Raw genomic sequence first — 17901 nt, forward strand, 5'->3', positions numbered from 1 at the left:
TGCATGGATGAGTCATGTAGGATAACTAATGAGAAAGAAGAAGCACATGTAGCCACCGTATTGGATCTATGTGAAAATATATAATTTATGTACTCTATTATAAAAAGTTTGGTGTGAGTGATTTACAATAATTTGGCAACTTCATGATGTCATGCCCCAAGTGGGTCTTTATATCCAATGGCTAGAAGTGGTCTGCACAACAGTAACGTGGCAATCTCTAAGACACCCAATAGGCCAACAAATACCTAGGTTAGTTGCACGATAGTTTCTTGGATACCCAATAGGCTGACAAATACCTAGGACAGTATAATCTCTTGGACACCCAATAGGCCAACAAATACCTAAGAAAGTAACATCACAATCACTTGGACACCCAATAGGCCGAAAAACATCTAGGAAATGATCACGCCATCAATTTACTTGCAAGCCGCTAGAGTAGAGTCATTATGAACATCAAGAGAGCGGTAAAATAAATGGATCAAACTGCCACACGCAGGGTTATTGAGTTATAAATCTTACAATCATTTCCGTGCATGTTGTGATGCATCCTACCTAGCATATAACTACTAAACTGCCAGACCTCAGTCAAGAACATGGGGTGGACATATGGGCATTACCCCTGCACTCACCAAGTTGTAATAGTAGTACCACACCTACTTCAACTTGGTAACGACCATCAGCAGTAGCTTGATATGCTATGTACAGCACCACATGCTTGTCAACATGGTCATTTTTATGGATCAGGGTGACCGAACTGGTATTGATGGTTGGTGGTTTCAGACCATGCAAGTAAAACTGCAATTGCCCATGAATATATAATGCAGAAAGTTGAGGTCCTTATCTGCAAGCATATCATCATTGAGTTATGATACCTCTAATGTACCAGGACCTTGCACAATGTTATGAGTTCATCTACCTCATCGAGATCAACATACACATAAATTAAAACTGCAATAAGTATCCTATGGACAATAAGAAAAAAATTAGAATATATAATTTAGTTTACTACATGCAAGGCAGCATGTATTAATAATAACAACAAATGATAATAAGATATAAAACACAACATAGGTAGCAACCTGATGCATATGATTGATAATAGTAACTAAAATTCAAAGGGTTGTACGAGCAAATCAAGCAAGGGAGTTAACAAGCAAGGTTAGGATTTTCTGTAGATCCAGTATATTAAGGCCAACCCTAAGAAAACACTGGGTAACTTAGTTCTACACTTCTACTTAAACCATACCTGCCTAAGTTTGTACGTAAACACTCACCCTTGACATACACAATCATCATTCTTTGACTTAACAGCCCCAAATAGACCCAACATTCAAATAGACCACCATCTAAGCTCATCAATGCATGCAAAATCACCTGAGTTGCTACTAAGGTTGCGTGTGTGAAAAGTGTGTGAGCATGTGCACTCAAGATAAAGCTAAGGGTAAGAACTGCAATCATTTGCTATGCACAGGGAGGTGGGAGGCTATACACAAGCTACTGTTGTGTGTGTGGAGGCCTCAGAGGTTGATGGTGCACGCAACTGAACAACGGGCTATGCTGATGATGCTTTGACCGTGCAGAGAAGGAAGGTAGATTTGCTGACAATGCATAAGAGTGGGAAAGATGATAGGGGGTGTTCATTCAGTAGAAATTGAATCGAATTAAACTAAATCAAATTAGATTAAATCAACTTTTTGTATATTTTTAGATGTCAAAAACAAACGTAATGTAATTGTCATGATGTGAACTTTTTGCATGACTTCAAATCTTGAGTTAATTCAAAATGAATCTAATTGTCATTTTTGTATTATTTAAAAGAACAAGTTTGGTTTTTCGATGTAGTTTGTTTTACAATCAACAAAATTGATTCGATAAAAAACAAAACCTAACATATACCATCCCTGCCCTTTTTTTCTTCTCTCAATATTGATAAAGTTATAAAACTTAATTTGGAATATAATAGCTGATTTTATTTAATCTATATCAAACGTGGATTTGGACTAATCATCTTTTCAATCTGGAAGAGATGGAACCTTCTGTTTGCTTGGATAAGGATGATGCTAACATTTTTGCTTAATCTGGAAATTGATGGTTGAGGCACAAGAACACATCCCATCCTCAGTGTTTGGGTTCCATTCATGTCCATGTTTCAAAGGATGGAATGAGAGTGATTGATATATAAGGTGCCTGACTGTGCCATTATTTCTCATCTTCTCTCTCTAGTTAAAGTGCATGGATGAACTGCGCATATTTCCTGTCTTGAAAGAATAATGATAATGATATATAATGTCATGTTTATCTCTTATAGAATGTCCTCACAACCCGCATAACTCAGCTAAAATTGATGACATTATCTAAGATCATTTATAGAATGTCCTCATGACACAGCCTCAACTTTTTTGAGTTATTCTTTTCTTAACTATTATCTGCCTGCTAACTTATTCTTGTCTATAGTTGTACTCTTTTGACAAAGTAGACCTACAAAGTTTTGTTAGGCCCTGAACCTGTGTATTTTATTTGTGATGTTTGTGTGCTACCTTGCACGAATACATGAGCATCCTTTACCTGTTCTATACTTCTCAGCTGTGCAGAGATTAGTTAATAAATTGCATGTAATCTACATTTTCAAATCATTTACATCATTTTTATAATTTCTTCAATAATTGTGTTTGTCAGGTTTCACCAATAAGCATGATCTTGAGCAAAGCATTAAATAGGCATCAAACATTTCAAAGGGAAGCTGCTGCTTCTGCTTTATCAGAATTTATCCGTCATAGGTACTTTGTTGATTACCTTCTCTTTTATAACTTATTTAAATTTAACGAAACAAACCTGAAAATGCAAAATTTCAACGCAACACCAAAATCATACCATTATGATTGGAGACTGAAACTCCAGCATGATATGAGATTTTAACCCTTGGAGACAACTATAACTATATTTTCTACTAGGTATCTAGAAAATCCTTGAAAATTAGCACCTAACTCAGCACAAAACAAGGAGTAGCAACATACATGCTAAATACGAATACAACTAGAATATGAGCATAGGTATAAACAAGACCTGGTGAGGAGATGTGGTATTGACATCAATAGCAATTCAACTTACACATCATAAATGCAACAATTATACCAAATATCTTATTCCATTTAGGTCATATAATTTTGTTTTACTTGAAGATTTGAACACATACGTCAGTACTAAGAATTTTATTTTCAAATACTTCTCATCTTATTTCACACTAATACTTTGTCGTTTCATACATCTGTCCTTTTGAGCAAAGTCATTAGTGTCTAGTCATGCTGCAATTTGGTTAACAATTAAAAATTGATCATGCAGTGAGGGACTGTCTTCTTTGTTGGAACATATTGTAGAGGCAATGTGCTTGCATGTTTCCGATGAATCACCGACTGTGAGAAGCCTTTGTTTGTGTGGACTTGTTCAGGTTATTTTTCAGATTTACTATTTTACCCAACTGTGTATAGTTCCTGCGTGATGTCATTGTTTTCCTTGTTATAACTTATTCTGATGGTTTAAGATATCAGCCAGAAGTTGATATTAATCTTTTGTTGGATAATTATGCTACTATATCTGCTTTCTACCTACTGCTGGGAGACCTTAGTATACATGTTTATCAAGAGCCACCAAGTGCAATTTTGTAAGTGTACTAGCATTAAAAGATTGGTCCTTCACTTGTGGATCGTTTGAGAGCATAACTCGACCTTGCCACAAGGACAGAGGTTATGCTGTAGTTAATACCATGCACAAGCACATGACAATAGGACTCTACAAGGAGCCATTTGCTGTGAGAAGCAAGGTTGGCATGACTTTCATCTTTGGCAACTAGCAAATGAAGGGTGCACACCCGTTTGTAGCATGGGCAAGCAATTTGAGCAGAAGTTTCCTAGGGGTATTCAGAACTAGAGCATGGAAAAGTATCAGATTTCAGTGAGCGTTTGCAGAAGGTGGATCCAGCCACAACTAAGTGGCAAAAGGACTCTTGATATCCTTTTTTCTGCACTCTCGCTCCAATTCCCACCCAACCAAACCTATTGAGCAAACCTCCTATGAGTCCTTCATACCCCTTAAAACCGAGAATTGGATTCTAGCATATCCATTCTTTTCTTCTACAATTTAAGCCATCCAAAATTTTCTATGGAAAATATCAAAATACCTCCCAGACTTTTGATTCCCAATCCCCCCAGACTTTCAAAAGCAGTAGAATAACTATCTCCTTGCTCTAGGACTGGCTTCTACCATTAACTTCTGTCATCATTCATACTACTGCAACTCTGCTGACAAAGATCACCATTTCAGATGTACGCCAATGGTGACGGCGAGCTTTAAGTATATGGGCTTGCTTCTCGCTACCTGCTTTCTTGCATCGAGGGTTGGACATAGTAGAATGACAATCAGAGATGGAAAATATGATGCTGTTTTTGTTGAAGAAAAGGGTTGTAAAAAATGGTGTACAGAGTTGGCAAAAAAATGGAGAAAAAGCCTTATCATCTGCAGTATACAGTAAGTGCTCCATTGAGAGTGGCTTTCACATGCTTCTTTTTGAAAAATGAAAAGTGTGAGAGAATGACCGAGATGGTCTCAAGATGATGTCATGGTGGAAATCCATATGCCTATGCAAGTTACGGTATTTGACCCCCTCAGTTTGTTAATGTAAGGGGAAGCAATTTGACAACGCTTTTAGAAGTATGAGATGTGTTTATTTATTTATTTTTTTTGCTTTTTGTATATGGGGGCATTTTAAGAAGGCTGAAAAGTTTTAAGGTATTTTGATTTCTCCCTCTTTTTTAAATTGATTTTGGATTAGAATCATTCCTAGAAATATAGAGGAAGGGCTTCTAGACATTAGATATCTATATATTATAACCTCCCCAATCCTTTTTTTTTTCTAAATTCTATTGGAGCATATTTTCTATTACAATTGGATCATAGGTTATATATTCATCAATTGGATCATTTTGATTCAGGCATAAATTGGTATAAGCTTGCTTAACAATACAACAAGACTTTGAAAATCTAGTTAATGAGCAACTAGCATGGATCCACCTATATGAGCTGCGGTGAGGCTGCAAAAATAATAGCTTGAATACTAGATAAATAATCCATGAAACATCACCTTACCTTCTTACATAGTTACCCTTATTAGTGGTGGAGGGCGAATCATACTCTCACTTAGAGCAGGAGCCCTGCTAGAAGTAGTAGCCAAGAAAATAAGTAGCAAGCTTTCAAAGTAAACTAAGCAAGGTAAGCAAATAATGCAGGCTCTCTGTGAATTTGGCTTGGTAAAATCAACTACTAGCTATCTCTTCACTTGGCACACTTTTCAAGATTTTCTATTCACTTTCCCATAAACATATTCTCTCTTCACCATGATCAAGTGTCTCCATTGACTAATTCCATCATGAATTAATAAGTTTTATAATACCATGCGATGGGCTCAATACACAAGGGATACAATTTGATGGTTGTCATGGATATCATGCATACCATCTAAATGTGCCAAATACAAGGTGTATCACCTGTAATAGGAGAACTTTTGCTCAAAAACTTATTAAGTGGTTGGTCCATCTTGAACTTCATAAAGGAGTGATAGTCATGGCTCATCCTCTTTGTTATTCTTCTGTCAATTATCCATGATAGTCACACAGTTTCAATCTATTCATATAAAGGTCATGTTTATGACTTTCACTTTCATTCAGTTTTGTTCATGGTTCAAACATAGTTTGGCTTTGATGGTGATGGATAAGAACATAGATTTTCTTAGTGCTTCAGCTTTTAGGATGATTGCTTATGTTACATTTTTATGTTGCCATTTTGATTTGAGTTGTTTGTTGATTCTCCTTTTGCAACTATGCTAATTCTAAGAGGATAGTTTTTTATATACCTATTTTCTATAACTTGGTGAAAGGCATTTTTAATGGTCATTGGTGTGTTACTGTTGTTGTGATATGACTTATATTGCATGTGTTCTTGAAATAAATAGTTTTTGCGATGTGTCATACACCAATTTTCTATTGAAAATTCTTATTTTTATTTTAAACAACTAAGGCAGTAATTACCACCTGATTTGCATTGCTTTTCCTTGTTGCAGATACCAGAGAATCACATGCTTAACTATATTGCTCAAGTTCTTGGAGTTATTGTAGCTTTACTTGAAGACCCTGATGAATCAGTTCAAATAACTGCAGTGCAATGCTTGCTTAGTGTAGGATACTACATGTTTAGGGACTTCAACTTTTCGATCATTTTTGAAGTCTTTATGTTTTCATTTATATCAATAAACTTGGACTGTAGGTTCTCAGCACAGCGCGTGAAGATGCTGTAGATCCTATTTTAATAAATCTGTCTGTGCGTCTGCGCAATCTACAGGTGCCTCCTTGATTAGAAACTTTTTAATTTTCAGATGCACCAAATTAGTTGTAAATATGAGCAACCACATTTACTCAATGGATTTGTGCTTCCATCGTTGGACTGTTGTGGTAGAGTGTAACAAAGATTGCTTTAACAGTGGCACTAACAAATACTAATCTTTCTTTTTAGATCTTGTTGTCTAATACATACTTAATTGTTAAGATTCTTATTATTAATAGGCTTGTTTGTGTAGCGGGTTTAGTCCTACATTCTTTTTTCAGGTTTAGAGTTGTGTCATCAATCCTATATATACTTATGCAATGATTGTCTCATTTGAATGCAATATATAATATTATATCCACAAATTCTACATGGTATCAGATAACCCCTTAGGTTAAAGTTTTCTCAAGAGGGTATTCCCCTTAAGGGAGGTTATTGCTACTGCCACCAATGGCCTTCCCTCATCCAAGCCATCTCCTACTGGTTGCACTGCATGCTCCAGGTCCTCCCCTACTGGCCTCCTTCGTTCTCATGGTACTCAAGCTTCCTGTTTTCTGCATCTCAGTCTCTGCACTGCACATCACACAGAGTGAGCCATGCCTGTACTCGCCAGTGTGCCGTTCGATGAAGGAGCTGGACATAGTAGTTATGCTTCAGCTTGAGGGGCATTTTAAGAATATAGTATTCATGAGGTTATTGGTGTAATGGGTCTAGTCCCACCTTGTTTGTTCGGGTTAAAGTTGTGTCTAGTTCTATATATGCCTTGTAATGGTTCTCATAAATGCAATATAGTATTTTCTATCTTCAAATTATAGAGTCTTTAAACAATTTACCTTGGTATGTCCTTAACTATTGCTGCCTAGTTGGTCATACTGCTAGAAAGCACAATGGCATGCCAACAATCATTATCATATGTATATAAATGGGCAGAAACTTTGTTTCCGGCACCACTGATTAAGCTTGTTCTCATGGTATTTGCTTTTCTTGATTAGATCTGCATGAATGAAAAAATGCGTTCGAAGGCTTTTGCAACTTATGGAGCATTGAGCAAGTATGCAAAGGGGTCTCAGCACCAGACTTTTCTTGAGCAGGTACTATATGCTATCATCGATTGTAAACATTATTTGATATCTTCCAATATGATTTGTAGCAACACTGCAACTTTTGAAATAATCACAGTTCACATCCTTGTTGGGGTATATGTTATGTCAATTTGCTTTTGATTTGACTATTATCTGTTCCAATATAGGAATCTGAATAATAAATTTTACAGTTTCTAAACAGATCAAATTGACTAACATGAAATAAAGTACTTGTGTCTTTTTTGATGTAGTCTCTTTTCACCCTTACATTTGCAGTTAAAAAATATCCTCATTGCAGTGGATAAGTTGCAGATATTCTCTTTTATTGATGACATGGATGAAAGTATTCGTAGATAAATGTTTATGTATGGGATTATTGGTAATCAAATAGAGGCAGTGAGTTGGTTCCTTGCAAGTTATATCATTAATGCTAGTGAGATATTCTTCAAAAGATGACTTGTTGAAAAAATTCTTGAATATGATATGATTGAGAGTTTTATTTATAGTTTGATTGATGTATTATGCATTTTGGAATAAAACAAAAAAGGTTTAAATTTATATCTGTCTACATTCCTAAATATCAGAATGCTTATATCTGCAAATTGGATGCAGTTTGTATGTGTTTCTTTATGCTCATTGGATATAAATTAATGCAGATAAGTTTGTTTTATCTATCATAAACCTACCAACAAGCAATAGGGTCATAAACCTAGAAATTAGCTGGAAATTATATTGTCTTCTAGCAAAGCATGTGCTGGTTAGAGGACTGTTTTCAACAGTTGTTGTCACAAATACCATGACTTTTAAATTTGATCAGTACTCTGGCTCAGGAATTTGAAGAATTAAGGAAATAAAATCACATACTGAATAGCAAACTTTCCCATGTTTAATTAAATTAGTTAAGAGGCCTGTTTGGAGATGTTTCCAGAATTATTTGCGATCATGTTAGGTTTTCCACTAGGAAACAAATTTGTATTACAGGAACGAGCTATTCATCACTACATAAACGAGCAAAGCAGCAAAACAATCACTACTACTCAACCTATCACAAGATACCAGCAAAAAAGTTGACTAAAAAAGAATGGGAGAATCTTACTCGCGAGTCAACTAAGGTTGCGCTGCAAGAATGGGCGTCAACTCCTGAGGTGGCCAAATGGATCGCTGATAATGCTAACCCTAAACCCTAAACGCTAAACCCTAAAACCCTAAACCCTAAACCCTTAATTTTCTATACTACATATGTACTACTGCTTGTTTTGTTTGGAAATGCTTTCCAACTTCAGTTGCGTGCATTCAATTACTACAAAATGTTACTTGAGCACTTTAATTAGGAGATCTGCTCTTTGGTATTCTCTTGAGAGCTGTTGCAGTCCAATTCTCATTGTTTTGTTCTTGTTCAGGTTCATGCCACCATCCCTCGCCTCATTCTCCATCTTCATGATGATGATCTCAATGTTCGTCAAGCTTGCAGAGTATGAATCGTACAACGTTTTTGGTTTCATGATTATTTTTTTATTTTAGGAATCAGCTGACTGCATCCTTTTTCTTAACCTGCTTAGATTACCCTTCGACAACTTGCACCATTGATCGAAGTTGAAGGCTTCTCTAACCTTTTCCACAAACAAGTTTTCAGCTCTGATAGGAGGTAATATATTGTTTCTGATCTTCGAGTGAAAGGTTGTAATAATACACAAGTCTATTCTTTTCATGCCACAGAAGTGATTATGAGGATTTCATAAGAGATTTGTCGAGGCTTGTGCATCAGTTCCTGTCTCCTAGAGTTGATAGTTATTTGGCATCATTGATCCAGGTATTAATGTGAGGAAACCTTCGTGGATTTGCTTCAATTCCTGATTGCATAATTTTGGTGTGCAGGCATTTGATTCGCCTTGGCCAGTGATACAAGCAAATGCAGTGTACTTCTCCAGTTGTTTACTGTCGCTCGCCGAAGATCAGCGTTTACTGGCTCCATACTGTTCACAGGTTTAGTGAAGGGATTGCAACTATGTCATAGTAGTTGGTTGTGTTAAAGATACTGAATGACATCCTTTTCTACCAGGTATTTGGGGCATTAGTGAACAAGATGAGTAAGTCGAGGGATGCAGTTGTCCGAGCAGCATGCTCTTTTGCACTGGGTATTTTGATCAAGGCTTTCAACCCACTTGCTTCTGCAACGCCACAATTAGATCAAGCTGACTCTAGCAGAAGTAATCTTTTTGAATAAGCTCTTAGATTTCAAACCCCATCGAATTGACAAAGCCAAAAAAATTCAATCATGGTTTTTAGATTCTGCTGTTTGCAAATAACATCATTTTTTTTTGTATAATATACGTTTGTGTTCATATAGTGTACAGAAACAGATGCATCGTACATATTCCTTGTCCTGAAAACCTTTATTATTATAGAGTGCCTTACCATGTAATTTCTTTATTCTGTAAATTAATGTTGTATACCGGAGCGTTTTAATAAAATGTTTTAATAATTTAATGTTTCTTATGATTTGAATACAATATTAAACATTTTATCCCTAGTCATTAACAGTGTCATTATGTGACTTATTTACCATGTTATAATGTTATATGTTAGGGTTGAAATGATAATAATAATTTTAAAGTTGTTTTAAGGTTGTATTCTCTAAAGTATTTTTAAAAAGAGGTAAACTTCAGGAGACAATGAAAAATGTTTATTCGTTAGTCATTCATTGAACTATAGAATGTTTGAAGTCATGTCTTATTTTCATATGAGCAGCCTATATTTCTTATTAGAAGGTAGGTAGTAATGTCAAACGCTGAGCATAGACTAAGCAAATTGGGCTTGCCAGTGATTTGTGCCAGGTTGCATGTTAGACTAATCCAGCCCATTTTTTGTAATATTTGATATTTAAATTTCTAAAACTATTTTTAAAAATTAATTTAAAATAAAATAATATAATATTGAAAGTGGACCACGCCAATCAGTAACGAAAGAATAAAGAAAATGCCAATTTGTACGCAAATGGTTCTAAATGAGGATCTCATGCTATCTCAGTCAGCTGATGTACGTGAAATGTCACGTTCCGCGCACGGACCATGGCCCAGGCACAGAACTACAGAAGTGATGATCTAAACCAAATTAATCTCTTGAATTAATCCACCAAATTAATCTCTTAATTAATTCATCCCGTCAAATAATTTAAATAGATTAAATTAATATTTTATCAATTCATTTTAAAATAACTCTAAATGGATTAATCTACTTGCACCCACGATCTGCACGGATCTACGTGGATCCATCCAGGATGGACTTAAATTAGTCTACAAATTAATTTTTTTAATTTAAAATAAAAATAAAAAATTTAATAAATTCATAAACTTAATCCATCTAATTTAGAATTAAATTTAAAATTTTTAATATTATATATATATATATATATATATATTATTTTTTAATAGACTTTGGACTTAACTTATCTAATCCATAATATAAACGTAAAAATTTTAACTTTATATATATTGTTTTAATTTTTTAATAGGCTGATAAATTGATCCGTCTAACTCAACCCACAAAAGCAACCCTAACTTTCTGTGGAAAGCTGAAAATGGAAATGGTTTGTCTATAGATCTCAAACCTCGAAAGAAGTCATCTCCATTCAACTATCAGCAGCCAATTTAAATGCATATTTGTACATTCAATTGTGGGATCCCATTCACATGCATCGAGTTTACAACTGCAATCCCATAAAATAGTTTGAATTTTTTTTCTTCCTCTTTTTTTGTTTTGTTGCAAGTAGTTGAAACAAAAATAGAGGAAACTTAGAATCGCTTATTAAAGATCAGGTTTTCCCACAACGTGTTCATCACTAGAATCACACCCATCATCTTCACTCAGTTCTTCATCATCGCTCGATTTGTCATCTGAAGCATTTCCAACATCTTCAGGCTTTGCATATTTCTGGCAGTATTCTGGAAAACAAGAGGATAACAAACTAAACAAGTCACAAATAGTCAGTGCATCTCATCTTTGTTTTTATTATCCAATGTGTCATTCAAAATATTGGCACTATTCCCTCTATCTATGTACACATGTCGAAGGGTTTGTGCGATTTATCGGATTTGCAAAACTAGAGGGTCGATAAAAATATGATGATTCATGAATGGGATAGGAACAACCTTCCTATGTCCTATACCAATGCTGTTATGATAAACAAGGAAACAAATAAATGAGCAACTGTTATGTACTATTCTCTGTGATTTATATAAATGAAAGATAAACAAAGCATTCACATCATATGATTATTATTTGAACAAGCAATTGTTGCAATTACTTCAAATATATGCAATTGAAGCAAACTATGACTTCACCATGTTAGTCTGGAGGAAATGACAAGTAAATCCCACTATCGTTTGTGGCATATATTCATAGTCAAACAATCTTTCAAGCATTTCAAAAAATGTCAAGTTATAAAAAACAACTTCATTGATTAACTTTCATTCATTTAGCTACTACCATATCAGATCACAATCAAACTAAAAAAAAAATTTAAGTATTCAAATTAAATATCAATTCGAATAGATATTGGATTTACTTGCTGATTTATTTGTCCATTCAGATCTAATATCAGAACACATCATGGTCAGGACTATCATGTGTGTGTGTGTGTGTGTGTGTGTGTGTGTGTGTGTAAGGTCCACAAGAAGGGCCCCTTCTTTTTGTCATGAATGAGTCTGTTCTAGAATCAATTAAATGAGAAAAATTCTCATGCTATGTTCGTTGATCCTTTAGACCTCTGATGCTACCCAACTTTCCATATATTTTAGCATGGTAAATGCAAGTTCAGATGTAAAAGTTAACTTTTACGTGATGCACCAAAAGAAATATGTTCGTTTCAATTGATAAATGCAGCTGGTGGCTGATAATCTTCAAAAAGAATAACGTGATTGCCTATCAAAACTAAGGCCCTAGAATCTAAAAAAATCAGATTGATAGATGAGAGGCAATACAAGCACATGAGCTTTGAAATCTAAAAACAAACACATTAAGCATAGCTAATCCATCACCTTTCACTTTTTGTTCATAAGCAGGTTTATCCTGCATCATAAGCGCTGCAGCCTCCCCATTCAATGGATCTGAAGGGTTTGGATATAGAAGAAGTTGTGGGAGAAAAACTTCAAACACATTGACAAGATCTGCCAGAGAAAATACAAAAATTTATTTCCAATGAACTGCAAGACCAAGTATTTCATTTGATTATATGCCACCGTAAAGATCATCGAAAAAGATATTCAAGGAAAGTTCAATACCAAACATAGGACTCCAAGTTTGATTGATAACATCCAAACAAACTGAACCAGACCTGAGATATTAGCAAGGAAAAATGATGTGTTAAGTGCAGAAATTTGATGTTTGAATCATTCGATTAAAAAGAAAAACCAAGTAGGAAATCATTGTCCAGAATTGTGGGCTGATAGTGTAGAGAAGTAAAAGATTTACATTTCGTCAACATTAGGATGATATATCTTATTAACAAAGCCAATTGAGGGAGATTTGTAAGGATAAGCATCTGGCAGTTCCACTCTTACTCTCCACACTCCTCCCTGATAAAGACCTGCCATGAACAACAATTAAACAGAAAATAGTATCATCTTGCTGCAAGTGAGAAAACCTGAGACATGGTAATAAAAAAATATTGAATTATCGTAAACTTTAAATTTCATTAGAAATGATCAAGCTCTGGAAAGCAAAAAACATATATTAATTTTGAATGTATATCTATGGCAGAACAAACTAAATAATTTTTATTAAAAAAAGTATTAACTCTTATTTCAACAACCACAATAAGCCATTTTGAATGTGCAGCTAAGTAAGAACAAACTAAAGAAATTGATGACTAGGAGCAACATCAACAAGTCTCCCAACTATTTATGTTATATGGAAGTCGGATAAATGGATCTTATACCTTTATTGAGTATCCAAGATCAGGCATGGGAAAAGCCTCTCTATTAAACCAAGAAAAAGAAAAAGAAATCAAAGTGGAAACTAAGTAAAGGTGTGTGACCATCTGAACCTAAATTTCTAATTTTGCCTCAACTATTTTCTACAAACACTGCCGACGAACTAAAATCCAATTACATGGATTAGGAACTCCGAAAAATATAAAGTGGCAATATCTTTAGGTCTGTATCAGACAATCTGATCCGCAGCAGGCACAGCATCTTGGAAAAACAAGCAAAAGGGAAGGGAAAAAGTAACAAAAATGTATATCAGTGGCAGATGATATACTCTCGTTCGGGCCATGGAAGTCAACAAAGAACTCTTGCATCCCGTCATTCAGCATCTCCACCTTATAGTCACTCATCATCCTACACACAAGGATCGAGAAAAGAAAAAAAAAAGTTTTTTTCATAAAAAAAAAAGAAAAGAAAAGAATATATTTGGATCAAAGTCGGGATTTTTTTCTCTCCCTAGCGATCTACAGTTTCATGAGATCCATCTCGCGGCGCTTGCTGGGAGAAGACATCTCGATCCTTCTTCCTTGGCCGGCTCCGACGCAGTCGAGCGAAATGAGGTGCGATTGAGGGACGCGGAGAGAGAAGGGGGATGATGGAGGGGAGGAAGAGATTGGAAAAGGACAAAGAAGAAAAGAGAAAGAGGAGGTGTTTATAGAGACCACTCTTGATGGGATTCCATCACTCAATTTTTTAGGTTTCACTTCCATTTTTTTCTCCTACTTTCTCATTTTCTTTCCTATTTCATCATATTACTCTTTAACTAAAACCAACATAACTCCATAAGATTCCATTTCCTAAAACAGATAATCTTTTTTTTTTTTTACTTTCCTCCTTGTAAAATTACAATAAACTTTTCAAGCTGTTGAAATATCATTATAACCTTTATTAACTCAAATATAAAATTATTATTGTTGATAGTTAATATATAAATATTATCAGAATTATTAGATTAGGTATGGGTTGAATCTAGAAGGTATCATTATCTTGGATTATGATCTCCCACTTAATAATTTATTATGTATCCATCTCCTCTCAGGGTTTAATTGAGTTGATTATTATCTTTGGGGGTTTAATTGAGTTGATTATTATCTTTAGGGCATAGCTGAGTTAGTTATGACTTTATGATGGAGCATTGAAGTAGAGGATAAGGGTTTAAATCTTAGTGAAGCTGAGACAATATCCTCCTACGTCGTAACCAACTGTAATTTCTCGATTTACCTCCTCACAGATGGTCGCAGGGACTGATCCAGAAATTAAAGGTGGACTGTGCTGACTTTAGATATGAAAAAGATGAGTTAAATATCAAAATATAATGAAAAAAAAGAATCTATTAATTTTTTTTATACCAAATTGTAGACTACAAGTATATATCTAATTTTTTTAAAATTAGATTAAAGTTCAAAATAGCTCAACCTTATGTAATTTTTTAAAAATTAAATTAAGTCCAAAATAGCCCAACTAATTTTTTTTAAATTAAATTAAGCCTAAAAGAATAACTCGATTCATATTTGCTTAAAATTTATATTAGATAATCATTATCAAAGATTAAGAAGATTCGAACTCTCGACCTCAAGAGATATAAAACCTACCACTAGCCAACTGCGCTACCAATTCTTTCAAAAATATTTATCAACGATAAATTATTATAAGAGTGACAGGGCTGGACTACAGCCCAAGACAGCTCCTACTTAAATCCGTCTCTGGATGGTCGTGAAATCAATCGTGTGGAACCGCTGGGATGACAAATTCCTCCTATTGCAGAAGAATAGAAGAGTTAGTTATGACGGAGTAGAGTTGCAGAAATGGGCAAGGATTCAAATCTCAGTGAAATCGAGACAATGCCCTCCTCCGTCATGGTCAATTGCAGTTTCTCAATTTACCTTGTCATAGATGGTCGTAGAGGCGATCGTGTGGAGTCGTTGGGACAACGGATTTCACCTTTTTTGCCAAAATGATTGAGTTGATCATTGTGGGACAGATTTATTGTAGTGGATAAGATTTGAATTTCGATGGCAAAAAGCTTGTGCTGAGGTTTGACATTCTAAAGGCAAATGTTCTCCCCAGTGCATGTTCTTCACAGTAGTTAATTATAATTTTCTAATTTACCTTGTAATAGATAATTATGAGATCTATAGTATAAAATCATAAATTTTATCTTTTGTTACAATGTATCTATGGGATCGACCTATTGGACGAACGAAACTAAATTTTGCTGGATTGTAAAAAATTTGGGATTCAGTTAAAGTCAAGGCAAGGAATATTATATGAATTCCTTTTCAGATTTCCAGCAGGCGCTCGAATAATCCAAATACAAAAGGTTGGGATTTCAGCCGCCCGCCGGCGACTCCAACGACAAGCGTTCCACCTTCACGCGCTCTAAAAGTCTGACATTTCTTCTTCTTTAGCGTGCGTTCATTGTGTTTCTGCATCGCCAGTTCTTCCTGCATCCACCTCCAGCAGTATGTCACCGCCGGAGCTCCGAGTTATTGAGAGATGTCAGCTCTCTCCGCCGCCGGGAGAGGTGGCAGAGTCAACCTTGCCCCTCACCTACCTCGACTTGATTTGGCTGCAAGCCGGATCGGTCGAACGCCTCTTCTTCTACCCGTTCGCCGGCGTTTCCACCTCCTATTTCGTCGACTCCATCGTCCCCTCCCTCAAGGCTTCCCTCGCCGTCGCACTACGTAGCTTCTACCCCCTCGCCGGCAAGATCAGCCGCTCCCCGACCCGCGAAGATGGCTTCGACATTCACTACGCCGATGGCGACTCTGTTTCTTTCACTGTAGCCGAGCACGGTGGCGATTTCCACGAGCTCTCCGGAGGCGGCCCCCGCCTCGTCGATAAGCTGCTTCCCCTGCTCCCTGAGCTTCCCCGCGACGGCGGAGACGGGTTGCGGCTGCTGGCACTGCAGGCCACGGTCTTCCCGGAACGCGGTGTTGCCATCGGCGTTTCCGTGCACCACGCCGCCTGCGATGGGTCGAGTTCGATGCGGTTCATGGCGGCGTGGGCGGCAGCCACCGCGTGCGCAGGGGCAGCACCGGTGGCGCCGCCGGTGCTGGAAAGGAGCTTCATTTCCGATCCCGACGATCTCTACTCATTCTTCTACAAGGGGATTTCGGCCGGTCAAACGATCGACACCATGCTGCACCAAACCACGTCGCCGGACGCCGTCCTCGAATCCTTCACGATCGAAAAGAAACACATCGACAAATTGAAGGAGTTGGCGACGGGAGGTGCCGCCGCCGCCGCCTCATTCCACTGCTCCACCGTGGTGGTCGCCTACGCCTACGCGTGGGTTTGCTACGTCAAAACACGGCGGCCGAGAAACGACAAAGACACACATGCCTTGTTGGGTTTCGTCGCCGACTGCAGGGGAAGGCTGAAACCCCCGGTCCCGGCGGCGTACTTCGGCAACTGTCTCAGCGGTTGCGTCGTGGAGTCGGAGATCGGCGACCTCACAGGCAAAGACGGGGTGGCGACGGCCGCGAGGGCGATCGGAAAGGCCATCGAGGCGTTCAAAGAAGGACCTTTTAAAGCATTTACAGAGGAGTTGCCGAAGAGGTACAAGGCCCTGGCAGCAGAGCAACCGCTGAGCGTCGCCGGGTCGCCGAAGTTTAAGGTGTACGACCTGGATTTCGGGTGGGGGAGGCCGAGCAAGGTGGAGATAACGTCGATCGCGAAGACCGGCGCCATAGCGGTGGCGGAGAGCAGGGAAGAGGAGGGCGGCGTGGAGATCGGGCTGGTGAAGCCGCAGGCGGAAATGGAGGCCTTCGAGAAGGAGTTCTACGGCGGACTCAAACTCTTATTTTCTTAATTTTATTTTAAGCAAATTAATTTCTTAATCGATTAATAAATCCATATTTTAAATTTTTACTCCACTGAGACTGTTTTTTCTCATAAATTAATCATCGAGCACCTTTACTCGTAAATTATAATCAAATTAAATTTTAACAAAAACAAATCACCTAAAATAAATATATTCCAAATCATATCATATCATATCTTAGAAAAAATTCTTATGTACACATTGTCGTGATTCACGATTATTGATAGCTATAAATTAATTAATAAATCATTATTCTGATTAACAACAAGAACATATCAAATTAATTGAAAGCTACGAAGAACAACTTGTTACATCACCATTCACCATGCACAGTAAAAACTAAGTGGTAGAATAAACTTTGCAAGGTCATTTCGACCGTCAAATCTCACAACTCATCCTTTCACTCGATTAAAATAAACCAACATGGCTCATTTGAGGAAATACGATCCCATTCCACTTCACATTGTCGCTAAAAAACACTCATAATAAAATAAAATGTTTACTGTTCTATATCAAAATTCATACCTGTAATTATTTTTTTCATCAAAAGGCACTCTGAATATCATTATTCCAACTTATAGCAACTCGTAGAGGGATCGAAGACTGACAATATATTTGAAGCAATCAAATATATATGAAG

General features: G+C 36.7%; 3 protein-coding genes across 5 annotated transcripts in view; 2 read left to right on the forward strand and 1 right to left on the reverse strand.

The window, feature by feature from the left end:
* Positions 1-9890, forward strand: part of LOC141820474 (protein SHOOT GRAVITROPISM 6-like) — a 38651-nt gene extending 28761 nt beyond the window's left edge. For 2 of the 3 annotated variants that reach the window (XM_074707803.1, XM_074707811.1), the window contains exons 42-51: positions 2677-2777; positions 3340-3445; positions 6110-6223; positions 6313-6387; positions 7362-7460; positions 8852-8923; positions 9011-9096; positions 9168-9261; positions 9327-9434; positions 9511-9890. In XM_074707803.1, the coding sequence (XP_074563904.1) occupies positions 2677-2777; positions 3340-3445; positions 6110-6223; positions 6313-6387; positions 7362-7460; positions 8852-8923; positions 9011-9096; positions 9168-9261; positions 9327-9434; positions 9511-9675 (1020 nt within the window). In that variant the 3' untranslated portion in view covers positions 9676-9890. Of the gene's footprint in view, positions 1-2024; positions 2175-2676; positions 2778-3339; positions 3446-6109; positions 6224-6312; positions 6388-7361; positions 7461-8851; positions 8924-9010; positions 9097-9167; positions 9262-9326; positions 9435-9510 lie in introns of those variants that run through there. The other variant, XM_074707813.1, reaches the window with a different exon arrangement.
* Positions 9891-11097: 1207 nt separating this feature from the next.
* Positions 11098-14044, reverse strand: LOC141820373 (ubiquitin-conjugating enzyme E2 5-like). Its single transcript, XM_074707679.1, has 6 exons — positions 13904-14044; positions 13710-13789; positions 12921-13035; positions 12731-12783; positions 12488-12616; positions 11098-11392 (listed from the first exon to the last, which is right to left on the reverse strand). The coding sequence occupies exons 1-6, from the start codon at positions 13945-13947 to the stop codon at positions 11256-11258; spliced, it is 558 nt and encodes a 185-aa protein (XP_074563780.1). The 5' UTR covers positions 13948-14044; the 3' UTR covers positions 11098-11255.
* Positions 14045-14666: 622 nt separating this feature from the next.
* LOC141821568 (phenolic glucoside malonyltransferase 1-like) lies at positions 14667-17249 on the forward strand. Its single transcript, XM_074708954.1, has 2 exons — positions 14667-14697; positions 15844-17249. The coding sequence occupies exons 1-2, from the start codon at positions 14667-14669 to the stop codon at positions 17247-17249; spliced, it is 1437 nt and encodes a 478-aa protein (XP_074565055.1).
* The last annotated feature ends 652 nt before the right edge of the window (positions 17250-17901 follow it).

This window comes from Curcuma longa, chromosome 2 (assembly GCF_044706935.1).
Source record: "Curcuma longa cultivar G26 ecotype Majalengka, Jawa Barat chromosome 2, ITB_CL_G26_1.1, whole genome shotgun sequence".
Lineage (NCBI taxonomy): Eukaryota > Viridiplantae > Streptophyta > Magnoliopsida > Zingiberales > Zingiberaceae > Curcuma > Curcuma longa.